The sequence below is a fragment of the Oncorhynchus clarkii genome, chromosome 30 (genome assembly GCF_045791955.1).
Source record: "Oncorhynchus clarkii lewisi isolate Uvic-CL-2024 chromosome 30, UVic_Ocla_1.0, whole genome shotgun sequence".
Classification (NCBI taxonomy): Eukaryota; Metazoa; Chordata; class Actinopteri; order Salmoniformes; family Salmonidae; genus Oncorhynchus; species Oncorhynchus clarkii.
The window spans coordinates 16,045,737-16,072,236 of NC_092176.1; the positions used below are offsets into that span (position 1 = coordinate 16,045,737).

The 26,500-nt window shown below is 40.2% G+C and overlaps 1 protein-coding gene across 7 annotated transcripts in view; it reads right to left on the reverse strand.

Annotated features, from left to right (window-relative positions):
- Positions 1–10,493: 10,493 nt before the first annotated feature.
- Positions 10,494–26,500, reverse strand: part of LOC139389592 (pre-B-cell leukemia transcription factor 3) — a 77,048-nt gene continuing 61,041 nt past the window's right edge. For 2 of the 7 annotated variants that reach the window (XM_071136427.1, XM_071136428.1), the window contains 8 exons: positions 25,599–25,789; positions 24,438–24,573; positions 23,359–23,388; positions 17,052–17,217; positions 16,375–16,452; positions 15,812–15,924; positions 14,691–14,780; positions 10,494–12,272 (listed from right to left, as the gene is read on the reverse strand). In XM_071136427.1, the coding sequence (XP_070992528.1) occupies positions 12,180–12,272; positions 14,691–14,780; positions 15,812–15,924; positions 16,375–16,452; positions 17,052–17,217; positions 23,359–23,388; positions 24,438–24,573; positions 25,599–25,789 (897 nt within the window). In that variant the 3' untranslated portion in view covers positions 10,494–12,179. The remainder of the gene's footprint in view (positions 12,273–14,690; positions 14,781–15,811; positions 15,925–16,374; positions 16,453–17,051; positions 17,218–23,358; positions 23,389–24,437; positions 24,574–25,598; positions 25,790–26,500) is intronic. The other 5 variants (XM_071136430.1, XM_071136429.1, XM_071136431.1 and 2 more) reach the window with 5 other exon arrangements.

Consider the following 26,500-nt stretch of genomic DNA (forward strand, 5'->3'; position numbering starts at 1 on the left):
ATACACGAGACAAAGATTCTGGACAGGCCATGGCGTCATTTCTAGTTGCATCACTTCCTGCATGTATTCAACTCATCTCCTCACATGTGGATAAGACCAATTTTTGCACAAAACAAGCAATATCTTTTGAACCACGGCTTAAAACCTCAAAGTGCAAATGCATGTGATTCTCCATGTAGTAACAGAGTCTCGGAGGTCTATAAAGCTTTGGGCCAGAGTATTTTATCCATCCTGTAAATAACCATTTTATTGAGAAGGTCAATGAGGAGATCTGGTTACCTATGCTGGATCGGAGGAAGAGGGAGACTTAATTGCTCCCAGTGAGTGCAGTCTGAGGACTTGATTAGACCTCCAACCACTTCTCATGTTCTTCATTTGTATGGCGACAACCTTCCTCCTGACTGAAATCAGGCTGGGGTCGTTCCATGTCTACCGGTCTCCTGAGAGTCGTACCCCAATGACTCTCCAACCTACTGACTACATTCCCTCCATTTTACTTCACATTGTTACCCAGTGAAAAAATATATACTGTATAACTTCAATTAATAACCTGGTCATTTATTTGCTTTAATCACTAGGCAACCGGTGCTTATTAGAGATGGGCTTCTACTAGAGCCAAGCGTCTATTTCCTTAATGCACGCAGCTTTTGCTCAGTAAAATGTTGCAAACACTACACTGTTTATTGTGACCAGTATGACCAGTATAAACATTACAATGAGTGGCAGATAGCCTAGCAGTTAAGAGCATTGTGCCAATAACTGAAAGGTTGCTGGTTTGAATCCTGAGCCGACTAGTTGAACAATCTGTAGATGTGCCTTTCAACAAGGCACTCAATGAGTCTGCTAAATGTAATAATAACAAATCCATCTCGATCAGACGTGCAAAGGCTTCCTGTAATACACCCCTGATTTCGTTCTACAGCACCATGAATTTGATGTTGTGTTTTCTTTTTGGTGGTGCCATGGCTAGCAACGGTGACAGAACATTTATTCAATCATTTTTATGCACTTGACCATGGGAATATCAGAGCCGTGTACATGGTAACATTGTAAACCATTCATTTATTAATTTAGACCTGCCATTTATTTTAAACAGGTGTTCATTTGTTAAAATGTGTGCCTGGCTATTAAAATGTTTTACATTATTCATATCAAGACAATTAGTAAAATAAATATGTGTTGTTTTTTGAAAGTACAAATCATACTAATATATAAAAAAATATTAGATGCCTTTTACTTGAGTAATTGTCTTATTCTGTGACTGAATAATAGTATCTTCACTCCTGTATTTCAATTATTTATTTTGTACTTTTGTACAAAATGAATCCAAATAAACTGTGTTGAGGGAACTGAGGACAGACAGAGCTGTTATCTCTTAAGTGTACTTTTGCTAATTGTATTATCTCAAGGAAAAAATAGGAACTGCAGCCAGTATCATAAAATGAAAAGAGAAAATCACAATAATAGCGCTCAACTGAGCCGCCTGCCATTAGCAAGATGAATTAGTTGGGTCCATGCTAGTGACAACAGCTACAGAGGGAAACTGATCCTGGTGCCTTGAAGACCTGAGCTCCCAGACACCACCAGGAAGCAGACACAAGGCCGGGCAGACCTCCAAGACCCAGTGGACACACACACACACACACACACACACACACACACACACACACACACACACACACACGGAAACAGTTGGCACAGAAAAGTATACCTACATACAATGAATAATCTGAGATCTAAGATACACATTTTTGCAATTATACTTGACGGAAATTCCAGTATTACTTTTCATACAACATATAAACTTTAGTACTTTGGTACTTTGACAAGCGAAACAACGGACACAGAAAATAAAAACATACTAATTGCAAAAATGACTTTGCCCCTTTGATGTATTTTACTTTTAGCTTATGTATTTAAAATCATCCTTTATTTTGCATGGTCATTGCCTGGAGCCTGGCTCCCCAGTGGACTCTACTCGCCATTCTATCCAGAGGCCTACATAATAAAGTGAGGACCCTTGGTCAGAGGCAGGTTACATGGCAAGCACTGCTGCACATAGGTGACATTGACTACAAATGAGGTTTAATATTGGATTCCAGGCTGGCGGCCCTTGCCCGGACTCCATTACACCAGGGAGCCAGCAGCCGCATGAAGAAATTTGTATCAGATCACATACAGGAGTATTTCAAAAATTCGTAGCTAGGGGGAGTGAAAGTCACCTGAATACCATGTTTATGTGGCTAAGGAGGTTCGCTTATGCAAGACCTGAAGACTTGTGTTAGCCGGAACTGATACCTAGTCTTCACGCTTTAGTTATACCTTAATGTTTTGGCTTTGGTGAATGCCCCAATATCATTCAATTTATACACAACTAACACTTGAACAACACAAACCAATCAATGTTGTGGTGTGTGCCCAAATATTGTGGATAGAGAAGGCAATGTATTTTTGTGTTAAAAACAACTATAATTGACCATTGAGTCAACTTAAACGTGCTGTTATCGGTTCCATTGAATTTCACATTAACACGTCTGTTTGTCATGAAAGTATTCTTGAATGGTCAGTATCTATATACTCGTCATTTTTAGTGGCCATAGGTGCTGGGATGATTGATGACATGTGAAGTATGACATCATGCCAGTGGGTGGCTTGTAAGAGCGCTGTACCAATGAGGTCACTGGTCTCCTAATGACCTCCTCAGGTTTCACAGCAGCAGCCGCCTGCTCTTCGGCCCTACTGTAGGCCTCTCCACTCCACCCTGGCCAGCTCAACGCTTGGCTAGCCTCTGAGCTCATTGTCTTTAATCAAGAGTTTGGGGTATTGAGTAGTAATTCATTTGGTATCTCCTTGCCCTTAATTGATAGCACTTTTTCTGAACACATACAGTGGTGTTGCTATGTATCTATTGATGTTGATCCTGTGGATCTTCATTCATGATGGTATAACATCTTTCCTGCTACCTCATACTAGTGGGTATAATTTGCAGTATATATTCATGAGCTTAAACTGGTCAGGTCACGAAAAACTCAGGAGCTAAAAGTATGCTTGCATTAAGTATGCTTACAAGTTCTGTAACATGGTTACTATTCCTAGAGAGGGCTACTGTACAGCCTTTACGGTGGTCGCTAAAGGTCTTGTTGCCACACAAACATCGCCTCAGCAGACTAGCCACAGCCTCACATCAGTATTTGTTCTGCTCTGAATCATAGGTGGCCCAAAGCTGTCTTGATAAATAGCTACTCCAGGCAAGCATGGAGTATGCTCTCTGACACTATAGGTCACATAACCTTGTTGTCGGGACTAAGACTAATGCAATGTGAAGTGTCAAGTTATTATACTGAAACTAGACTGTGGAACAGAACCCGAACTAGTCTGGTGATAGGAAATAGGTGAAACAAGGCAAGGTGAATGTAGAAAGGTCAGAGAACAAAGAGATAGTGAGGAGCAAATGAGAGGGTACGGCCGGGGAAGTATTACACATTAACGGTAGCCTGTTGGAGCTGGAAAGGGGCATTGGGGGTGCTTGCTAGTTGATGTGAATGATAATAGGCTGCACAGAATAATTGAACACGTGATATGTAATAGCTACTCAATGGAGACTTGGTAGCACATGATGCTTGTAAGGAACTTGTTTGTTTATTTCAAGACTAAATAATGCAACAATAATTCAACTCTCTGTGTCTCCTGAGCAAATGCCTCAGCACCTGTCAGAGATTGTGGTACAGTGCCTATTGAGAGAGATGCTAGAAGAAAACATGCTATTATAACAAAGCCAAGTAAACTCAAAGTAATTGTCTGCAGATGGTGAAAACAAGCCACAGCTGTTAATATAGAGTGAAACATGAGCTATAAAATATAAATGTAGCAGCAAGGGATTGAGAACACACAGCACCAGACCAAAAGCAAATGACTTCCCATTACAGAATATAACCTACTGATCTGACTATGCTCTAGGTACATAGAGCATTTAAAGAGACCAATCTATGACTTGCTCATAAGGGTGGGGGGAAGGAGAGAGAAGGAGAGAGAGAAGGCGAGAGAGAGAGGTCTGATTTCACTGATATGCCTTTTTCTCTTTTCTCTTTTTTTGGGGGGGGGGCTTGATGTCAGTGTACTTTACCAGCACAAAGGAATCCCGTGCTTGCTGACATGCCTCTGCTGAGAGGTAAAGAGAACATCTGTCTCCTGTCACAAGCCTTCACAGGCCTGCCATTACCCAACAAGGGTAAGATAAGCCACCATCAGTTTGGAAAGGAGGCTACTTGAAGCCTTGTTGCTATCCTCATATAAGAACGTACTTTGTACTAGCTATGGGGAGGGAAAGATGGTGGAATGGTTTCAGTGTGCTTTGAAATGAAATTGAGAATGAACTCCAGAGATGCAAGGATAGGTGGGATCAAATGTTAATTAACTGTACTGTTTATAGCTCAAAGGCCACTTAGGACTCATGTCTTTATAGAAATCAGCACTCCAGATTAACTCAGTATAGTGAGTCCATGCCCCATAATGCTCATACTCAATAAATCAAACTAGTCTACAGCTTGAGTCGTGTGTTATATGCACGTGATGAAGCAAGTGCATTATAAAATAACCATATCCACTGAAGGCAAACTGACGTTTTTGTGTAATGAGTGTTGACTACATCAAGACAGCCTATATTTGCTGAATTCCCTACAACTATCACATTATCAAAATGCAAGAGGGCATGCTAAATACATGTCCATGCTTTTCAAATAATATTATACTGCTTCTTTCAGAAGTCTTTACCCGCTATTAAGGTTGTGCTGGTAGCCTAATGTTAGTGTCGTTTATTTGGTTACAGATGGCAATGTTAAACAGCAGAATAAGCCTACATAATGCTAACATACTCAGTCATTTACATAGATACAAAATCAAACCAAAAACAGCAATCATCTTCCATCTCCATTGCTATTTTCCTGCAGTGGAGATGTCTGTGCACATTGTTAATCAAATGTGTTGTGGAAAAGCAATGCATTTGTCTATACATCACCCACCAAGCAGGGAGAGCCAGGCAGGCCCTGTGCAGTAAAGGCCCTGTGCTGTAATGGGTGTGTGGTGCTTCAATGAAATATTAAAGGATCCTAATGAAAAATAGGAAGATTGCCTTTCGCTGCAGAATTACAAATGTGTCTATTAATTTATATTTGAAATCATACCAATTTCATCTGGTGTGAGTAGAGCCATGCAATAAGAGCAGTTTAAATTTTAATGTATAAACATTGTTTCCCTATTGAAATGTAACATGGGTCTTTGAACAATGTACTAGCAGCAATAAATCAACAAGAGTAGAAAATTGCATGTCAAATTTGCATTTAACAGAATATGAACTCTACCTTAATAAAATCAATTACATCTTTCTTTAATTTAATTGGCGTCAGCTCAGATCTTGCAGAATGCTAATATAATTCAAGATTTCCATATTTAATGATGCATGATTTTCATGGTAAATTTTACTTGGAAAATGTTGTCTTTAATGAACCTTAGAAAGCTTTAGTGGGATTCTTATTTGATAAATGTAACTTCTTTATTTCTAAAGGTCTTTTGGTCATTTTTCTTATTTGATTATAAAAAGCCTAATGTATCATATTTGAACAATAAAGAAATACTTAATATATATTTATTTTTTTACTTAAATGGGTCTTATTTATTTATTAACGTTACACACCGCATAGGGTTCCTACTGTATGTTAGTGATGGAAAGGTTGACTATTTTTACTGACGGATCTTTTCGACTCGTTCAGTCAAAAAAACTAATCTTTCGACTAATTTAGTTCATTTGAGTCTATAATGCCCAGAGCACACAGGACCCCCTACCGGCGAACGATGAACTGACGACTCGAAAGTGTTATGATTCTACAAGCCTCTCGTTCATATGTCGTTCACTTTAGGGGGCTTATTGGAGCTTTAATTTCTGACTGAGACTTGTAAAAGTGTGCTTTAAACAATCTAAATGTATTGAGTGCTAGTTATACAAATATGATTACTTCTTGGTACATGTATTTTTCTTCTCTATGCTTCCTGCCGCATAATCTATTTTCCTGCGCGCATTTATGACGGACAGTTCATGGTCGGAACACGTTCCTGGACTAGAGCTCCTGAGCGGGAGGAGCGTATATCAATCCTGCTGTAGGACTCATTGCGGCCAGCAGGTCAAACTAATTACTAAAATGAACAAGTCATTAAAACGAATCATGCCTCTCGAGTCAGTAAAAAGAGTTGTTCAAAAATAATTAATAGTTTGCTCAGTGCACATCACTACTGTATGTGCAGAAACTCTTTCAGGGGTTTGTTACAGTATTGTTGAGCTATACAATATCAATACAACAGTAACAAATGATCTATTCACACTCTTGGTTCATACTGCATGATGTAGGTATAGCTACAGTAGCCAGTTTGCCAGGTGCTAGCTTAAATTAAATAATGCCACATTAATTACAATGCTGGTCTGTTTTAAATGTGTGGTATTTAATCCATCATTTACAGTTGAAACTGAGCTTTCATAGAGAATAGATTTTTTGGTGTATACCATGCTCTTAGCTAGTGTTACCTGGAGTAGATGTCCGAGCCCACATAATAAAAACATTGCCATCAAAATCCCTCTGTTTAAAACTATCTGAGACTCTCACGAACGTGTTCTACGTTTTATTCTACGACAACCAGAAGATTCACTGGCCTCGTGACGCCGGCGTTCCAACTTCGAGCAGGTCTTCTCACAAAAACGTCTGTCAAATCCGAACAGTTTGAGCCATAGACTATGACCCAACCATCGAAAAATGGGACTCTCTGTCTGAAGACAACCCGGTACAGACCGGTAGAACATGAATGAAAATTAATAGGATTTTTTTTGGAACCAGTGTTACACATGTAACTTTTTTTTAATTATTGTAATGATTTCCTATTTGTATCAGATGTATCTCAGACACCTAAAACCATACTTCCTTTAGATTTATTTTTGGATGAATGTGTTATTCAATGCGTTTCTACGAGCTAATATCACACAGCACTAAGGCCTAATTTGGTGTTTCATCAAATATACAATGCATTCAGAAAGTATTCAGACCCCTTGACTTTTTCCACATTTTGTTACATCACACCCTCATTCTAAAATGGATTAAACCATTTCTCTCATCAATCTACACACAATGACAAAGCAAAAAAAGGTTTTTAGGCATGTTTGTAAATGTTTTTATTTATTTTTTACTTGAAATATCACATTTGCATAAGTATTCAGAACCTTTACTCAGTATTTTGTTGACGCACCTTTGGGTATGACGCTACAAGCTTGGAACACCTGTATTGGGGGAGCTTTTCCCATTCTTCTCAGCAGATCCTTTCAAGCTTGGATGGGGAGGTTGGATAGGGAGCGTCGCTGCACAGCTATTTTCAGGTCTCTCCGAAGATGTTCGATCAGGTTCTGGCTGGGCCACTTAAGGACATTCAGAGACTTGTCCCAAAGTCACCCCTGCGTTGTCTTGACTGTGGAAGGTGAAACTTCGCCCCAGTCTCTGGAGCAGGTTTTCATCAAGGATCTCTCTGTACTTTGCTCCATTCATCTTTCCCTCGATCCTGACTTGTCTGCCAGTCCCTGCCACTGAAAAACATCCCCACAGCATGATGCTGCCACCACCATGCTTCACAGTAGGGATGGTATTGGCCTGGTAATGAGTGGTGCCTGGTTTCCTCCAGGCGTGACGCTTTGCATTCAGTTTAATCTTGTTTTTTTTTTATCAGACCAGAGAATCTTGTTTCTCATGGTCTGAGAGTCTTTAGGTGCCTTTTGGCAAACTCCAAGCGGGCTGTCATTTGCCTATTACTGAGAAATTGGTGGATTGGTGGAGTGCTGCAGAGATGATTGTCCTTCTCTCCAGAGGAACTCTGGAGCTCTGTCAGAGTGACCATCGGGTTCTTAGTCACCTTCTTGACCAAGGCCCTTCTCCCACGATTGCTAGGAAGAGTCTTTGTGGTTCCAAACTCCTTCCATTTAAGAATGAAGGAGGCCACTGTGTTCTTGGGGACATTCAAAGCTGCAGAAATGTTTTGGTACCCTTCCCCAGATCTGTGCCTCGACACATTGCTGTCTCGGAGCTCTATGGATAATTATTTTGACCTCATGGCTTGGGTTTTGCTCTGACATACACTGTCAACTGTGGGACCTTATATTGACAGGTGTTTGCCTTTCCAAATCATGTCCAATCAATTGAATTTACCGCAGGTGGACTCCAATCAAAATGTAGAAACATCTCAAGGACGATCAATGGCAACAGGATGCACCTGAACATTATTTGGAGTCTCATAGCAAAGAGTGTAATACTTATGTAAACAAGGTATTTCTGTTTTTTATTTTGCCCTTACATAGCTGCATGCTTCCCTTTTCAGTCGCAGTAAATGCACAGTCCTTTTCCAAGGAGTCTGCTACGAAAATGGGAATAAATGGATGTCAATTTCCATTTTAAATTGGTAACCAATGACCCATTGAGACAGCCTTTCTACCACAGACAGACAGAATAACTGGAATTAGAACAGCCTGACATTTCAGTTAATTGCACTAAGCATGCCACCTTCGCAATAACCTCCAAACCAGGTTCAATTAAGTCTTCACCTTCCAGCCACAGTTTCAAATGAGAGCAAAGACCACTTAAACAGTGCTATGAAACAGGAGAGGCTTGATAGATTGTAGCAGTCTTTTGAAACAAGTTCCTATTGGAAAGTCACATTGGGTAATTATATTTTGTACACTGAGTTCTGTCTCTGGTAAAAAAAAAATTCAATTACACATATTTCCTCATCTTTACTCTAATCTTCATAATTGAAAGGCTCTTCAATACTCAGCTCTTCGCATCTAAATGCATTTCCATGCAGACATCCATGAGAAGCTTACTTCACTGTCCAATGATTTTTACATGTTGTTTGTTTTTATGATAATCCAGGATTTGGATTAATCACAAATCTGCAAACATCCCAATTCATTTAGTTGCCTTTGTCAGAGGACTCAGGCAACAAATATAACTATTAATATGATCTTGTCAGATGTCCGTCTTGTCATTTTTCACGTCATTTTTATAGGCAAGTCAGTTAAAAACATCCTAAAGATTGATTCCATACATCGTTTGACTTGTTTCTACGACCTGTAACGGAACTTTTCAAGTTTTTGTCTGGACGAAGTGCCTGCGCCTCATGAAGATGGATTACTGGGCTGAACACGCTAACAACAAGTGGCTATTTGGACATATATTATGGACTTTATGGAACTTTATGGAACAAATCAGTAATTTATTGTCGAACTGGGATTCCTGAGAGTGCCTTCTGATGAAGATCATCAAAGGTAAGTTAATATTTATGGTGTTGTTTCTAACTTCTGTTGACTCCAAAATGGCGGATATTCCTCTGGCTGTTTTGGGTTCTGAGCGCCATTCTCAGATTATACTTTTTCCGTAAAGTTTTTTTAAAATCTGACACAGCGGTTGTATTAAGGAGAAGTCTATCTTTAATTCTGTGAATAACAATATTATCTTTTATCAATGTTTATTATGAGTATTTCTGCAAAATCACCGGATGTTTTGGAATCAAAACATTACTGCAAGTAACGTGCCAATGTAAACTGAGATTTATACATGTATTGTGTAACATGATGAAGATCATCAAAGGTTAGTGATTAATTTTATCTATATTTCTGCTTCTTGTGACTCCTCTCTTCGGCTGGAAAAATGGCTGTGCGTTTTTTTGACTTGGCTATGACCTAACATATGTTGTGCTTTCGCTGTAAAGCATTTTTGAAATCGGACACGATGGGTAGATTAACAAGATGTTTATCTTTCATTTGCTGTATTGGACTTGTTAATGTGTGAAAGTTACATATTTCTAAAAAATATTTTTGAATTTAGCACGCTGCCTTTTCAGCGGAATGTTGTGGAGGGGTTCCGCTAGCGGAACGCCTGCCCGAGAAAGGTTAAGAACACATTCTTACTTACAATAATAATTGTGAATTGCAAGTCCTATTGGACTTCCAATCACGGTCATATGTGATACAGCCTGGAATTTAACCAGGGTCTGTAGTGACACCTCTAGCACTGAGATGAGGTGCCTTAGACCGCTGCACCACTTGGGAGCCCATGTAATGGTATCTTGCAAGCTGTTCCTCGTATTTATATCAAAGCAAATGTCTGAAATGGGCCCTGAAGTCTTATAGCCTTGTCTGGCCCTGTGGATAAACCATGCTTTCTTTAAGGGTTGATAGTTTGATATTTAGCATGCCACAACAGAATGAATTACCTAGATTGGTCACACTTTATGCAATGACTGTGGGGGTCTTATGAGCCATATATAGATACGCTATTACTTTTGACTTTACTAGTTTCTGTAAATGCATTCTGATCATGACTGAATGTCAAAGTCAAATAAATGTAAATTATATTATATATATATGGGGAAAGATTGTTAGTATTAATGTACAAATTAATAATAAGAACAAATTTAAATTTTTAAAGAAAAACGTTTATTCATGTTTGAAATTACACAGAACTACCACAAGGAAGACTTTTCAGTCCAGGGTGTAGTCGGGTTAGAAAGAAACACTAAACATTTTTAATACGTTAGAATCACTGCCACAAATCAATTTCCATGACTTTATCAGTTTCAGAATCACATACAATACAAAAAAGAGAAAGAAAGTTTGAACCCTGTCAAACAGAGCTTGAAATGTACAGTTCTGAAAACTGAAACTTCTATGTATTACAGTTTTTATAATGATTTTTTGTGTGAATTAGTAACAAGATGAGCAACATTCAAAATGTTCTTCAGTATTTACAACAGTTTTACTGTTTGGTGTTAATTTATGACCAACATTCTCCTAGCCCCTCCCTCAAAATCCACCAATTAACAATTTTGCACCTCTCCCTCTTATTTTTAAAAATGACTTTTTTTTTCTCATTATTCTTAGTATTAATATTATTGTTGTTAACATCATACATTTTCTTGTTTTTGTCTTTTTGAAGTTGCAATAAAGCAACATTCTTTTTTTAAGATTAAAATATACATTAGATTACATGAACAAAAACAAAGAGTTTATTACAAGATGTAATCAAAACCACTAAATAAAAATGTTAAATAAAAAGACAAAAACTATGGTGGTGATATTGTTTAGAGGTAGTAAGTGAGCACTCTAAGCTATAGAAATGTTGAAAATCTATTGGTTTCTATGAGTTTGAATGAGGTAATAAAGCTGTGTATTGATTGGTGGGATGTATAAATACTCTTAAGCTATATTATATACAACATATTTTGTGTGACTGGTATCTTGTCACATGCCAAAAGGAAGTGCTATAACTGGTTGGATTTACTGTTAGACCCATGACTATTTCAACCAATAGCCCAAAATAACATTTGAATATCACATGACTTTCACCTCACACAGAATGTTAACCTATTTAAAGTTGTAATTTTCTATGTTTGAAGATTTTTTCCCAAAATACAGTGTTATCCCATTAGTCTTGTCAATGAAAGGACTGCATGTCAACGAAAGGACTGCATGTCAACCTGGTGGTTATAAGGCAAAACTAATACTGAAAGCAACTCTTCCAAGCTGCCAGTGAGTTTACAACAGTAGCATTTCTTATTTGCTGCACTCCTTGCATTCAGTGATGGAACTGCTACTTTGTTAGTCAATATACAGTAGGTAAGATACCAAGGGAATTAGCTGATCTAAAACAAAACACAAATGATATATATTGCATTTCAAAACCAAAACATTTTAGAATGCATATGACAACACCAAATGCCATCCACTTAGGAAGAAATTCAGCTTGGAGAACATCACTTCTTAAATCAATTGTCAATTGAAATGAATGTTGCGCAATAAACATCTGGGCCTTGTTTGATTGGTACATGTATGTGCTTACCCCTTCAAATGACAGACATAAAATAGAGAAATGGTGAAATATAATCATGAGACTGATGGAGTTTGAGCGAAGACTTCACTGAACTACCAAGAAAACATCAGGTGTCCATATTGTAGAACATCATTGTGAGGGGGGGTTGAGGACTCTGGTAGATGTAGCAGACAATTAGTTCTGAAAAAAAGTTTTGTTTATCCTCTCTGGTTGGTCAGTCAGTGAAAGTTCACGCTCTACAGCTTGGGGATCAGATGCATCGATAACAGATCAATTCGAGGTATCAGAGTGCACACTTCCAGGTCCTTCTGTCGGGGAGATTACAGAAGATGGAGTCATTGCATCGTGCCATCCCCCATTAGCCTAGGAAGGAAGCAGAAGAGAAGGGATCAAAATGAAATACTACAAATGAAAGAAGTCCATGTTCACAACATAATGCTTCGTAGGGAACCTATATTTGTAATCAAGACCAGTTATTCCCCCAAAAATGTTTTCATGTGAGGGAGAATAAGATGACTCTGTACAATAAAATATATTTAGTAATACAGATAACCAAAATACAGGTAAAAGAGTCATTCTTATTGTGTAGAGTTTGTTTGTGTCCATATGCTCATTTACTAATTAATAAATAAAAAGAGGTATCTACTTTTTGATATACAGTAGTATGCAGTACAACTGGAAAGCCAATGGCCATTCTCTGCATTATACTAGCATCAGCCATGAGACTCCTAGAAACAAATGTGCCTTATGCCTCAGCCAATGGGAGCGATCCCTGAAATCAATGTCTAATCAGATTTCAGCAGTGGCAGACAGCTTGTCGCTACATATTCTTATGTCAGTCAGGAAGAAGGAGGGCTGGGGGTGGGTGAGGTGGGGAATGCTGAGTGGAAGTGACGGGGCAGGGCCTTTCCCAGAGAGCCAGTCTGAGCCAGCCTGACTCCGATTGGCTCGCGGCAGGGACTAGCCTTTGCTGGATCCCCTTCGTCACCATCAACAAAACAAAAGGTTAGCGTATGCTAATTAATCTATGATGCACTTCATTATCAAAACAATCCATCTGCATTACTGTACATTGGGGGCTCTAGCACTCGTAGTATTTTGATGATTTAGATCGCCTGGAATAGGTCAATAAATAGCTTTATCTGGTCTGCTTTGTCACAATGTCGGTACTGCATTGAAATAAGAGTATTGCTGTATGAGAAGGCCTCTCTATCTCTTTAAATGAATTATCCAAAGCATGTTTGTGTTGTTTTCTGGATGTTTCTCCTCTTTTCACGTGCTATTATTGGATGTGTTGACTTGTCAGTAATGTTGTATTTCAGAGAGTATGTTTGTGTGGTGATTAATTGAGCTCTGGCCTAAACAGTGAAGGAAAGTGAGAGAGTGAGAAACACTTCAGTTGAGCCTGCTAGAGGTTGACACTTCTTCTAAAGGCCTGCAGGCTAAAAGGTGCTCAACAAAACCAAAATGACACCAAACGCTGTCCGAGAACACTAACGATGGCCTGTGTTATCGTGTGTGTGCTTGCTTACATGGTAAATCCCCCCCCCCCCCCCCCAATTATTTTTATTTTAAAGATAACAGTGTGATATTTTATAATACTTCCAAATATGTATCTCACTTTGTGAATGTCAAGTGATTGTCAAGTATGGAAAATTAAACATCTAAGCGGTTCATTGACAAAGGTTGGCAATGTCGAAAGTATTAGGTTCACCTCTTTGCAATACTGAAAATGTATAACTTTTATATGACTATCAGAATGTACATATTAGCTCATGATATTAAAATGCCTCTCAATAACAATAGCTGTCATGTTGGGAAGCTGAAAATAACCAAGTCTTCACATCACTACTGTCTCAACCATGGCAACATAAAGACAACAAATGGTAATAGTTTCTCTCTGACATTGCAAAGGGAAATATGTCAGTAACCATTTCTCTCTCCCTCTGCCTCTATCCTTTCTCATCAAACAAATTCATCTTTACTCTGATGGCTTCAGATTATGCACTGTGTTATAAAAAATAACCATATCAGCCCTCATCAACGAAGATGGAATTCACGTCTGGAAAAGGTTGCAGGCGATCTCACTTTCATATTTTATCATGGTGATAAGGATATGGCAAAGTCTCTGAAGCATTTCAAAACAGCTAAACTAAACATAGAATACAACTAAAAGCCTACTTATGTCATTTTGCTTTCAGTCACATAAGGTATTACAAGATGTTTATAAAATCAAAAACAGGGGGATTTTAAATCCAATGTATTTTTATTCCACCTGCACTATGATCTAGGTGTGTTTCATTAAACTCTGCTTTTATCCCCTTGCAATGAAAATGTGCCAACTTTCCTACAATCTCTAATCTCCAGTGTCATGTTTGCTCTATCCTTTAAGAAGCTCAATCACTTGCTGCGTTGCTGCGGCAGTGCTGAATGGAGTTTCTCACTTCCCTGGCTCCCAGCTGCTACTATCTATTCTCCTGACATCCTAGATTTCCATTCAACCTTTCAAGTAACATTCAAAACTTTTTTCTAAGAAAAGTAAATGTATAACGAGTCAAGAAATAAAATCAATTAGTGCAATTCATTTGGCTAAGATGGCACTTTAATCAGACAGTTGGCAGCAACACGGGGTTCTCCGTCTGAGCTACACACTACTACCATTATGTGTATAATGTTTACAGTAGAATGGATCCAGTTTGGACAAGGTCTGCTCAAGGTAATGAAAAATAACCACTGTCTCCAGAATGGTGCCTACAGGAAGAGGATACCGAGATCACTTACATTCAAGCCATTTGGGCTGTACATAGTGTTCCCCCCCAGAGCTTCACTGTATCCTGCCGTCTGACTGATAACATGGCGCAGGGTATCCACCTGTGGGGAGAGAGAGGGTGGGCATGGCTGTCAACTCACTGTGGCATGGGGGTTTACATGAACACACATGCTCAATGCCACATTTCAAAACATACAGGACTTACTCCATGTGGAAAGGGACTATGAGACACAGACAACACATTATGGTGGGTGTTTGCATTATCCAATGTATGTAGAGTGGATCCACTGTCATCTAAATGTCTACTCTACCTATGGCTATGTCGAAAGTTATTGTGGAAAATGTCTAAATTCTAACGTTGAGACATACCACTGGGAAAAGAAAGGCCACACTATACACATAAAGTATTCAACCATACAACAATGTGTTTTGTAAACACAACTATATGCACAAACAAATAGAGGGGAGGAATACATCCGAATGGACATAATGACGAGGACATATTTGCTGTAACATATGGACAATACAGTTGTATTGTACGGACATGATTCATATGTTCTTTGAAGTGTTAAAGCCATACGTCTCTAGTTCTAAGGGGTTCATCTGACATGCGTATGATTATGCTCCTCTATGTGTCTCTGAACCTGAAGAAATAACATAATGGATGACAACAACAATATGTAACACAACCAAAATGAGACAAAGACAGGAAAAGATACAAGAGAGGAATGTAGGGGACCATAAAACCCAACACCAACCCAAGAGCTCAAGTCAAAGCCAAATGCATTCACAAAATGGAAACTTCAATCAAGTCTGTTACAGAGATGAAATAAATCCATTTTCTGGAGGCTTTTATAAATAATTGTTGATAGCAATGGGGTGGGATATTTTCAGGTAGGCCAGAATATTCCATCCAAAGCGAATTAGAGTCAGTAAAAAAGAAAATGGAGCTCACAGTGTGGCTCACTTTTGCAGTGGAGACCTGACTGTGGGAATTTGAGCTGGCCCAATGTGGGCAGCATGTCTTAGTTACTGTACTTCAGACTGCACTGTGGATGGCTCAGCACACAGGCAAAACTGGGACGGCTCTGTGCATTTGCACACAGGACCTGTCCCTGTTTTTGGCTCCTACCTGTGACTGCACATTGACTCCGACTTGTGCCCCTTGGTAAGAATCCCCATTCAGAGACTGCATGCTCAAGAACATGTCCCCAGAGTTTGGGAGGTTAAAAGAACCTGAAGAACCTGGAAAGGGAAGATGTAAGTAGCTGAATAACTATATAGAGGGCTACGAGGGAAGAGTACACACTAACTTAACACACACAAGCGCACAGAGAGACACAAACGCAGACACAATCTACTGTACATAGGAACACAACGCCCACTACTACACTCAGTTACTAGATTCCCAGAAAGTAAGCAACTACAAAAGGAAAGAACGGAAAGCAAGGAAATACAAGATAGAGGAGAGGATTATGGTCATGTCAGAACTCTGAGAGGCTATACAGATTTTCCCCAAAAAGGAGGCAAAACAAACTGAATGAAAATCACATGACACAAACAGAGATTCAATATGTGGCTGGTGGCTTTAAGCTCCAAATTTGTTCCACATCCCTTAATCCTTATCTACTGTTAGTGGGGAAATATCATATGCCAATGACAAGGACAATAAGAAGCTTATGAAAAGAGCAGTACCAGTAAACATGTTGGTTAAAAGAGTGTTTTTGCTCTCTGCAGAGTCCAGCTGAAATTCTTCATCTTTCATCTGGAATCCTGGGTGCAAGAAAAAGGGGACCACTTCAAATAGCTATCGCTTACCAGATCACATCCCCTTGTCAGGTCAGCCAAGTCCAAAATCACAGTCATTCTCCTGGACTATACATTGTGTTGGATGTCTTTGTATTGTCATTTGTGAGTCCTATTCATTAATAATTGTGTGCATTGTTGTTGTTATTTCACATTGGTAACCTATACAGTCTACTCTAACTGCTCCCAGCTATTATTTTCAATCTCTCTTAGAATAAAATGCACTACCATACAGTGGAGCTACAGTTTGACAAATTAGAGGGGGGGCTGAGGAAAAGTCAAGGGAAAACAAAACCTCAGTGACATCATTTTGAATTGTCTTTTTGCCAGAAATACATCTGTTCTCGGTTCACAAACCAAGAACGCACTCTTTATGCATGAGTTTGCTTGTCTTATTTGGCATCGACTGTCTCAAAGACAGGAGACTCTGGGATCCCCAGGCTGGGAGCAGTGCCTGTCACTCCTGCCTGTGTGAATGGTGCGTGAGTGGGGGTGAGGCATGGGGGGGCTGGGGGCTGAGGGCTGGGGGTGGATGGCAGAGTTAGGGCCTGCACAGGGGTGCCTACCGGAGTTGGGTGTGGTAGGGGAGTTGGTCTGGCTGTTCTGCACTGCGGCGGCCACTGCATGCGCTGCTGTTACTGCAGTCTTAGCAGCGTACAGGTTAGCTTCTTCCTGGAACTTGCCTATGTTCTTCTTGTACCGGATTCTCTTGTTGCCGAACCAGTTGGATACCTGGGGGAGAGAGCAGAGGGAGAGCCGAGGTGTCAGACGTCAAGCAGCCAAGGCACTGTGCACTGAGCAGTGTGATTGTTTCAAGACGTTTGGGTCCATCAAGTACCCAATTCCCAGCCCCTGCAGTAATGTCCACTGGGTATGCAGGCTAATTAAGCAATAATCAGGAATCACTTGTGCGTTTTCATAAAAGTGAGCATGACATGCTCTCTGTTTGTCTCTTGACAAAACCAACACACCAGGGGTTGCTCGTCTCCCACAACACAAACTGAAAAGTTCTCCTGACTGTATTACATTGCCAGGCCTATTGCTAAGGAAACAAGTTCTGCCATTACACTCAAAGAAATGTATAGACTTGTTTGCTTCTGCATTGGTGGTAGAACTTGCTCTGCACTGGCCTACACCAGTGCAGAGCATCAAACCCATGGCTGGCCACTGCACATTCTGTCAGCCGGGCTGCATAACACAGGACACAGGCATTGTGGTGCTATGGTGAGGTCAAAGAGTTAACAGTGAGACCTAAAGTGCCTTCACAAACTATTCTCACCCCTTCCCACATTTTGTTGTTGTAGCCTGAATTTTAAATGGATTAAATTGAGATTGTGTCACTGGCCTACACACAATCCCCCATAATGTCAAAGTGGTATTATGTTTTTAGAAATGTTTCCAAATTAAGAAAAAATGAAAAGATGAAATAGGTTGAATACTTACTGACTCAAGACATTTGTTATGGCAAGCCTCAAGTTCAGGTGTAAAAATGTGCTTAACAAGTCACGTAATAAGTAGCAATAATAGTGGTTAACATGGTTTTGAATGACTATCTCATCTCTGTACAACACACATACCCTTATCTGTAAGGTCCCTTAGTCAAGCAGTGTTTTTTAAACACAGATTTAACCACAAAGACCAGGGAGGATTTCCAATACCTCGCAAAAATATGACTTTGAATATCCCTTTGAGCATGGTGAAGTTATTAATTACACTTCGGGTGGTGCGTCATTACTTTCCTAACTCAGTTGCCGGCGAGGAAGGAAACCACTCAGGGATTTCACCAGGAGGTCAATGGTGACTTTAAAACAGTTACAGAGTTTATTGGCAGTGATAGGAAAAAACTAGGGATGGATCAACAAATATTGTAGTTACTCCACAATACTAACCTAAATGACAGAGTGAAAAGAGGGAAGCCTTTACCGAATAAAAACTATTCTAAAACATGCATCCTGTTTGCAATAAAACTGTAAAAAATGTGGCAAAGAAATTCAATTTATGTCCTGAATGCAAAGCATTATGTTTGTGGCAAATCCAACACAACACATCACTGAGTACCACTCCATATTTTCAAGCATGGTGGTGGCTGCATCATGTTATGGATATGTTTGTCATCGGCAAAGACTAGGGAGTTTCTTAGGATAAAAAGAAACGGAATGGAGCTAAGCACAGGCAAAATCTTAGAGGAAAACATGGTTCAGTTTGCTTTCCAACTGACACTGGGCGACAAATTCACCTTTCAGCAGGACAATAACCGAAAACACAAAGCCAAATATACACTGGAGTTGCTTATCAAGATGACATTGAATGTTTCTGAGTGGCCTAGTTACAGTTTTGATTTAAATCGGCTTGAAAATCTATGGCAAGACTTGAAAATGGCTGTCTAGTAATTATCAACAACCAACTTGACAGAGCTTGAAGAAATAATAATGTGCAAATAGTGTACAATCCAGGTGTGCAAAGCTCTTAGAGACTAACCCAGAAAGACTCACAACTGTAATCACTGCCAAAGGTGATTCTAACATGTATTGACTCAGGGGTGTTAATACTTATGTAAATGAGATACAGTATGTCTGTATTTCATTTTCAGTAAATGAGCAAACATTTCTAAAAACATGTTTTCACTTCGTCATTATGAGGTATGATGTTGTAGATGGGTGAGACATTGTTATGAATTCAGGCTGTAACACAACAAAATGTGAAATAAGTTAAGGGGTTTATGAGGAACTGTTGCGTCCATATGAAATACAATCTCAGGACAATGTCTGCAGTGTCTCTTCAAATTGAAACCTGAAACCTCACTTTAACAATACTAGTAAATGCTAACATTAAAAACGGTATAGGGTCCAGCTTCTATATTTCTAAAGTGCAGTTTCTATATTTACATTTCTACATTTCAATATTTATATTATATTACTATGACTACTACTTCAATATTACCGCACTGTGATAGAAATAAAACTGTCTCTCATAGTAGAAAGAAAGATTGACATTTTCTTTGCATGGGGTAAAACCAGTGTGTGAATGCTGGCTCTGCAATAATAGTGGAATAATAATGAGATTAGGTTTGTGTTTTAATAGTCCTATAAATTAGAGTGGCCTGTCGCCGTGCTATGGCTCCCCTCTCAGCTCCTGCAGCCTTCTGCCGGACCAGCCAAAGAGCATCTGCCCCTAATGAAGCTTTATTTAATTTCCACCCCTGCGCTTACTTTTTAATATCTCCAGCAGCCCGCCAATACTGCAGCAAGCGCAAACTGACTGGATTTGCATGACATCAGATCATTTCTATCCTGCATGTCTCTGTGCTTCTAAATCTTTAATATCTAGGCAATTAAAATTAATGACCATTCAGGCGAAGCCACTGTTGGCATGGTTTCCTTGACATCAATTGTTTGATGGGTTTACCTAGAGGTTAAACTAACAAGCAAGGTTTAATTGGATGCAATGAAAGCCCTAGCCATCATCCTTTTTACTTAACCTGCTTACAGTGGTTTTTAAGGGCAGACAGGATGCAGGCAGTCTCACCCTTTGAGCCAGATCACCAACAGCATTGCAGACCATAGAAAACCTCTCTCTGAGTGGTATCATTACTGGGATATTACTGTATATATTTAACAGGAAACAAAAACACATTACCCTGCTTTGAGAAATCACTTTAAGGCAAATGCAATGACATTGTTATATTTTAGTAAATGCAGAACTAAATTAAGTATACAATTATCATTATTACAGTTAATTAAAATAAATGCATATAATAACAGTGATGATTCTGCAGTATAGTACTTGGGCTAACATTTAAGAGAGAAAAAACAAAGCATAGGTAAAAACAAGCATCCAGCCAGCTCTCTAAAGCCTCTGGCCTGTTTCATCTAATAGTAAAGACCAAACTGAACTGCCTGTCTGTGTGTGCTTCTGGGTAATGGCTGGAGCTGCCTTTAATCCATCCTTTATGAAAACACATGGTGGACCAAGGCTGATGCCGTACACCCGTCTGCTTCAATGGCATCTATGGGCCTCACAGCGCATCATAAAAAAGTCACTTATCAGCAGCGTTGTGTTAACACAAGGGCCACAACATAATGAAAACTACCTAGCCCACCATAGCCAGACACTTTATGCAGCCCATCTACATGGCATTATAGTGCATAATAAACACAATGATTATGACACTGAGCTTGGATTAGCAATATATGAGAGGCCTTTGAACATTTTTATACCGCTAATGATCATCATTGTGACTATCACTGGTTTTGGTTATGCTATAGAAACAGTAGTTCTGTCAGAGATATTTGCTTCTGATTCTTGATAATAATTCACTATCCGGTATTCAACAGTGTTACATGAATGCTTGGAATAGAAAAGTATTGCAATCAATTCATCAAAAACAGAATTGCTTTGACAGGATATATAATGTTGAAATGGTATTTAATATATCAGTATATCAGTTTGTGATGACCTGGTCAGTGTTATTCTGTTATTCAGGACAAGCTGTTATGACTGTATTTAACCACTGTTTGGTGTTGTTAGATTGCACAGCCTCAGCAGTGTTAGCATCACCTAGCCTGGGTACTCAGGGGCCACTTCCTCTGGTCTACACACATTTTTCTCCTGCCCACTGAACCCTGGCTTTGGTGATTCACAGGTTGCGCGAAACATTGTGTAAATGCAGGCACCGTAAGGTAAGGACCACAACCCAATCCACAGAACTAATTCCCTTTTATCTTGTGGCAGACCGTGCATTCAATTGACTTCCCTGTGTTAGTGGGAGCCAGGTTGAAAGACTGAATTACCTGACCTCAGCAGCTGCATCAAAGGGAGCGATTGTATAATGGCCATGCAGACTCCTTGCAAGAACACGACACCGGGTTTGTTCTCAGTGACCCACTAGAGAGGGCATGTAACAGTAGTTAATAATCCACTAACATTTCTGTCCCATTCCGGGTCAATACACCGCTCTTGTCATCGAAAGAGAATAGATGATCTTTCCCAGATCTCAATACAACTGGATTTATAAGGACTTCTTAGAGAACTCCTTAATGAAGCCTCACACGTGGGTCTTAATTATACAGACAAAGGTGGTTTCAGTGGCCGTGCTGCTACTTATATTATCAATAATAGAACAGAGAACATTAATACTTAACACATTAACCCAAGGCATCCCTCGCGCCCTCGCCTAAATATATAATGACCTGAAATATTGATAAGTGTCGCTCAATTGAAGAGTGTGAGCTCTGAACTGGGCAACCACAGATTGCGGTGCTGAGTCGGCCATGTGTTCTGAACTCTCTCGTTTGTCCGTCTGGAGGGCTGCCTGTCCCTGTTCGTGCCCTGGGAGCAGAGTGACCCCTCACAGCAGCACTGTCTGGAGAAGATATCAATTATGGCCCCAGACACATCCATAAACCAAGACACAAACCACTGCCATCCAATCACATGCTTTCATTTAGGAGCCCAGTGTCACACATGCAAACTGACAGAGTGAAATAATACGACTGCATCCTGCATTTAGAGGGCCATTGCCTCGTGAAGTGAGGTCAACTTTTAAACAACACCATTAGCTCCTTTCGCGTCACTGATGGTCGCTACAAACAAGCACATTTGGCCTCGGATGGTATAATCTGAGGATATGCTGTTTACTTCACCAGTAAATAAGTCATCCATTCCTTTTACTGGATGAGAAGTCCAATTCATGCTTGTAAGTGTTGGTGCACATGTTTTACAGATCTAAGTTAGGTTACTTTTTTTCAAAATGATGTTCATGCAATGAAACTCACACTCCGTTCCTTCTTGTCAGAGAAGAATATAGGCATTGTATAATGTCCACCCAAACCTACTTAATCAATCCATTAATCAAAGCAGTACAATCCACCTAGACATCTGTGATAACCTTCAGGCTGATATTTAATGCTTATTGATTCACATAGTTCTACTACAGTCATTGAAGTTCACCATTAAATTTGAGGTTATTTGGAAATACCCAAACACTCATTCTCTGGAGTAACTTTCCTGGCTCTCCTCCTATGCTTGAGTATTTTAGGATGACAAACTCAAAGAGGACTTGGCTTAGTCTAACTCAAAAGTATTCAGCAGGAGTGTCTGCAGTGGCCTAGGCTTGTCAAGGAGAACCCTGCTAATGGGGCTTGAGATGAGTTCAAGTGGATTTGTAAAAGACCTCTTATTTCTGCATAGACTGATTTGTCCTCCTGGGAACTCCTACAGTGTCCTGTTTAGTGAAGCACTCAGAACAAAGAATTGTTCCACTTGTGAGGGTCAATGTCCACTCCTTCAACTAACATGAAGCACACAGGTAGAAAGCAGAACATTAGACACACGCTGCATGTTTTAAAACCAAGAAGAACATTCCTAACAAATGATCTACAACTAACAAAAAATGCATACAGTATAGAAAACAAATGATTTGTGTTATAGAAATAACCAAAAAGTGAAATGATATGACATGAGACATCAAAACAAACACAGTGTGGTGGCATGGGTGTTATCTTGAACTGGTATTTAACAATCATAAAAAATGATTAAAAGTGAGCTGAAAATACAAATGGAAATGTTGTATGATCCCTAGTCTTTGCATATGATTTGCTCACACTCTGATGTGTGAGATTCAACAGCAAAATAACACGTTCTATGTATCACAGTGGAACTTGCTTGGTGCCAAACCTACAGTAAAACTGTAATCATGGTATGCCTACATGAAAATAGCATCGGATACATTTTTTTATGCCAGGATATCAGTCCATTTGTGTGAGGGAGGGGAGCTGTGTGCAGTGGTAGACTGTGAAGGTGCACATACAGAAACAAAGAAAATATACAAAGAATGAAAACAACAACAGTGGATCAGGAGAAGTCATGACATACCTGTGATACTGTGATGGTGCTTCCCACCCCCTGAAGGCAAAAAAGAATGGGCTTTTACAGTATCTGACTGCATGACTACACTCAATATACCCTTTCACACCCCCTCCCCACAGAAAAGAGAGAACATTGCAAATCAGTGTTTCTTGTATAAGTAATTCTCAAATTGGAACAGCCATGGATTAACATCTGAACTAGAATACAAAAATCAAAATGGTTCAAGTTGTAACAATAGTAGCAGAACAGAATGCAGGAAGATAACAATACTAAATTGGTTTGGGTGTGGGGGTTGGGTGTGAGAGATTATATTGCCTTCAGGTTAACCCAACTATTAGGCTAAAGGTCAAGTGGGAAAGTCACATAAGTAAAAACAAAATGTTTAGTGGGTGAAGCAGTGTTGTCTCCATGTACAAGCCACTGTGACCACACACGTACACCTTAAAAATCATATTTATTTACTGGATAACCTATACTGGTAGACATCCAGTCACCTGGACTGATCAGGCAGACAGAGAACACGCATGGCAGATGGGAATGAGAAAGAAAATGGCAGGAGACCCAGAGTGGACAGCTATTGAAAGGCTAACATACTGTAGGCCCAGAGCGGACAGCTATTGAAAGGCTAACATACTGTAGGCCCAGAGTGGACAGCTATTGAAAGGCTAACATACTGTAGGCCCAGAGTGGACAGCTATTGAAAGGATAACATACTGTAGGCCCAGAGTGGACAGCTATTGAAAGGCTAACATACTGTAGGCCCAGAGTGGACATTTATGGAGGATTAACAGGCCTAGAGTGGATAGCTATGGAGGGCTAACCCACTGTAGACCTCCTATTGAGGCTACTATTGAGGACACTGACCTCCCCTCCCCATGGCTACTGCTGCGATAGGCCGAACACGCCCGAACTGAGGTGTCATTAGGCTCAATGTCAAGGTAAGATAAAGACACTGGACCTCTGAAAGTGCGGAATAGCCGTCCTTCCAGGCTGGTCTGGTGTTGCAGCCAGGGGCCTTGTTTACTGCCTTTTCCCCCCTGATTACCCAACAGCCACTGCGTCTGAGACAAGGAATCTGCACCCACCTGGGATACTGTGATGCTGCACTTCTTGGCCAACTCCTCTTTGGCTTCTTCACTGGGATATGGGTTGCTGAGGTGCGAGTAGAAATACTCGTTTAAGATTTCCGTCGCCTGCTTGCTGAAGTTTCTTCTTTTCCGCCTGAAAAGTGAACAAAATGAGAGAAAGGCCAAGCTCATTAGCAAGACCAGTATTAACTCATCCATTTGGAACAGACAAATTGCACAATCAATCTCACACATAAATGGTGAAAATAATGAGGAATGTGGGTCTGAGAGAGGCGTCAGGAGCGGAATATTGTGTCCTGCCTTTCAGCACCATCCTCATCAACACACACCAAGCCATCCGGCGACCCACAAACACACACAACACAAACACGTACAGTACATTGCTTAATTTGGTCTGTTGGTCTCTGATCTCCAGTCCAAGCGTGTAATGTGTAGTGTTTAGTGCAGTGGATGGGTAGGCGTGGTGATGGAGAGCTAGGCCCAATTGCCCAGTCGGAGTGCATCTCGGTACATTATAGAAATCACAACATGCCCAGCTGAGCATTCTTCCTGAAGTGCCACAGCCCCAGGGAACTTCAGTGGGAACAAAACAACTCTAACTAGATCCGGGTCCCCTTCTTCCCCCCAGGGCACTACTTACCATGTTATTGAGCATTAACTTATTTTGCCTTGTTTACTGCACTTCACGAAAGCAATGGGAAGCAAATGTGCTTCTGCTTGGTTTGCTTTAGCCCTAAACTTCCTCCCGCTCTCCTTAGAGCTCCACTCCACAAACGGTTTGTTATTACAGTAATCCAGAACACCTGCTCATGACCTCCACTCCACCAATTACACATGACTTTGTTCCTGCTTCATTTAATCTAAACTGCTTTCAGGTGCTAGCGGATGATTGTTTTGAGAAGATGGCTATAATACATAACAAATGCACTTTATGGCAAGATCATCTGTGAATATTTGCAGTGTGCTCTTTGGCGCTGTATGTTGTGGGTTCGTTTTTTCTCAGACAGGAAGTGCATTTCTCTAATGTTGTTATTACGATCATATGTCTACATAGAGTTCTGTCTATGGGTACCTTCCGATGCTCCAGGCTAGTAACATTGGTTTAGTGCATCACAGTGAAACACACAGGAACACACACGCACATATATACACACTGACCTGGCATCAAGGAATCTGGAGCGCAGGATCATGACGGCCTCACAGGTGCTCTGTTTGAGCTGCATCTGGATGGAGCTGAACTTGCGGTGGATGATCCCCACCATGCGCTCGATCTCTTTGGGAGAGATGGGTCGCGTGCGGGACTGCTCCCTCAGCAGGTTCATCACATGGGTGGTGAACTCGTTACACGCCTGCAGAGAAATCACAGAGCACAACCCAGCCCTGTTAGTGTCCTCCTGGCTGTATCTTTTGGCTAGGTACAACTCTCTAAGTAGCTGACCCGCCTCCCTTGGTTAAAAGCATCTTCACTGAACGTGCCCTGTATTTATCCTACTGCTGAGTGCTTCAATGACTTAATAGGTGAAGTCATCTATGAATGCAAATGCCGATTTGCAATTTGGCTTTGGCCCAGCACAGAGAGAATTTAACCAGCTTTTTGTTAAACCAGTAGTTCATACATGATTCATTAGAATAACTAATTTACGTTGTGCACACTTTAGCTCATTACTCTGAGTAAAATTCGTTAAGTATTTAAATTTAGATAATTAAACAAGGAAACACCCCTAAGAAAGATGCCTTCACTCCAGGCAATGCTATCTCTCAGAATGAGAGAGTACATTTGTGTAATTTACCTCGCTGCCTTGCTGAGGCAGTGTTCCAACCTTTCATTTTCTCCTATAATACTCCTCTGTTTTATTGCTGAAGCTCAACGTGGCAGCCTAATGAGTTGATCGTATTCTCATTTTACTGAGACGACTGCACCACTCCTCAGAATTTGTTCACGAACCACACAATATATACATGTTTACAATATTACAAGGGGAATATTTTGTTCCCAGTTTTGTACTCATGGTGGTTAATATTACTGGCAATATTTCTAGGGCAAAGTGAGGGCAAAGTGA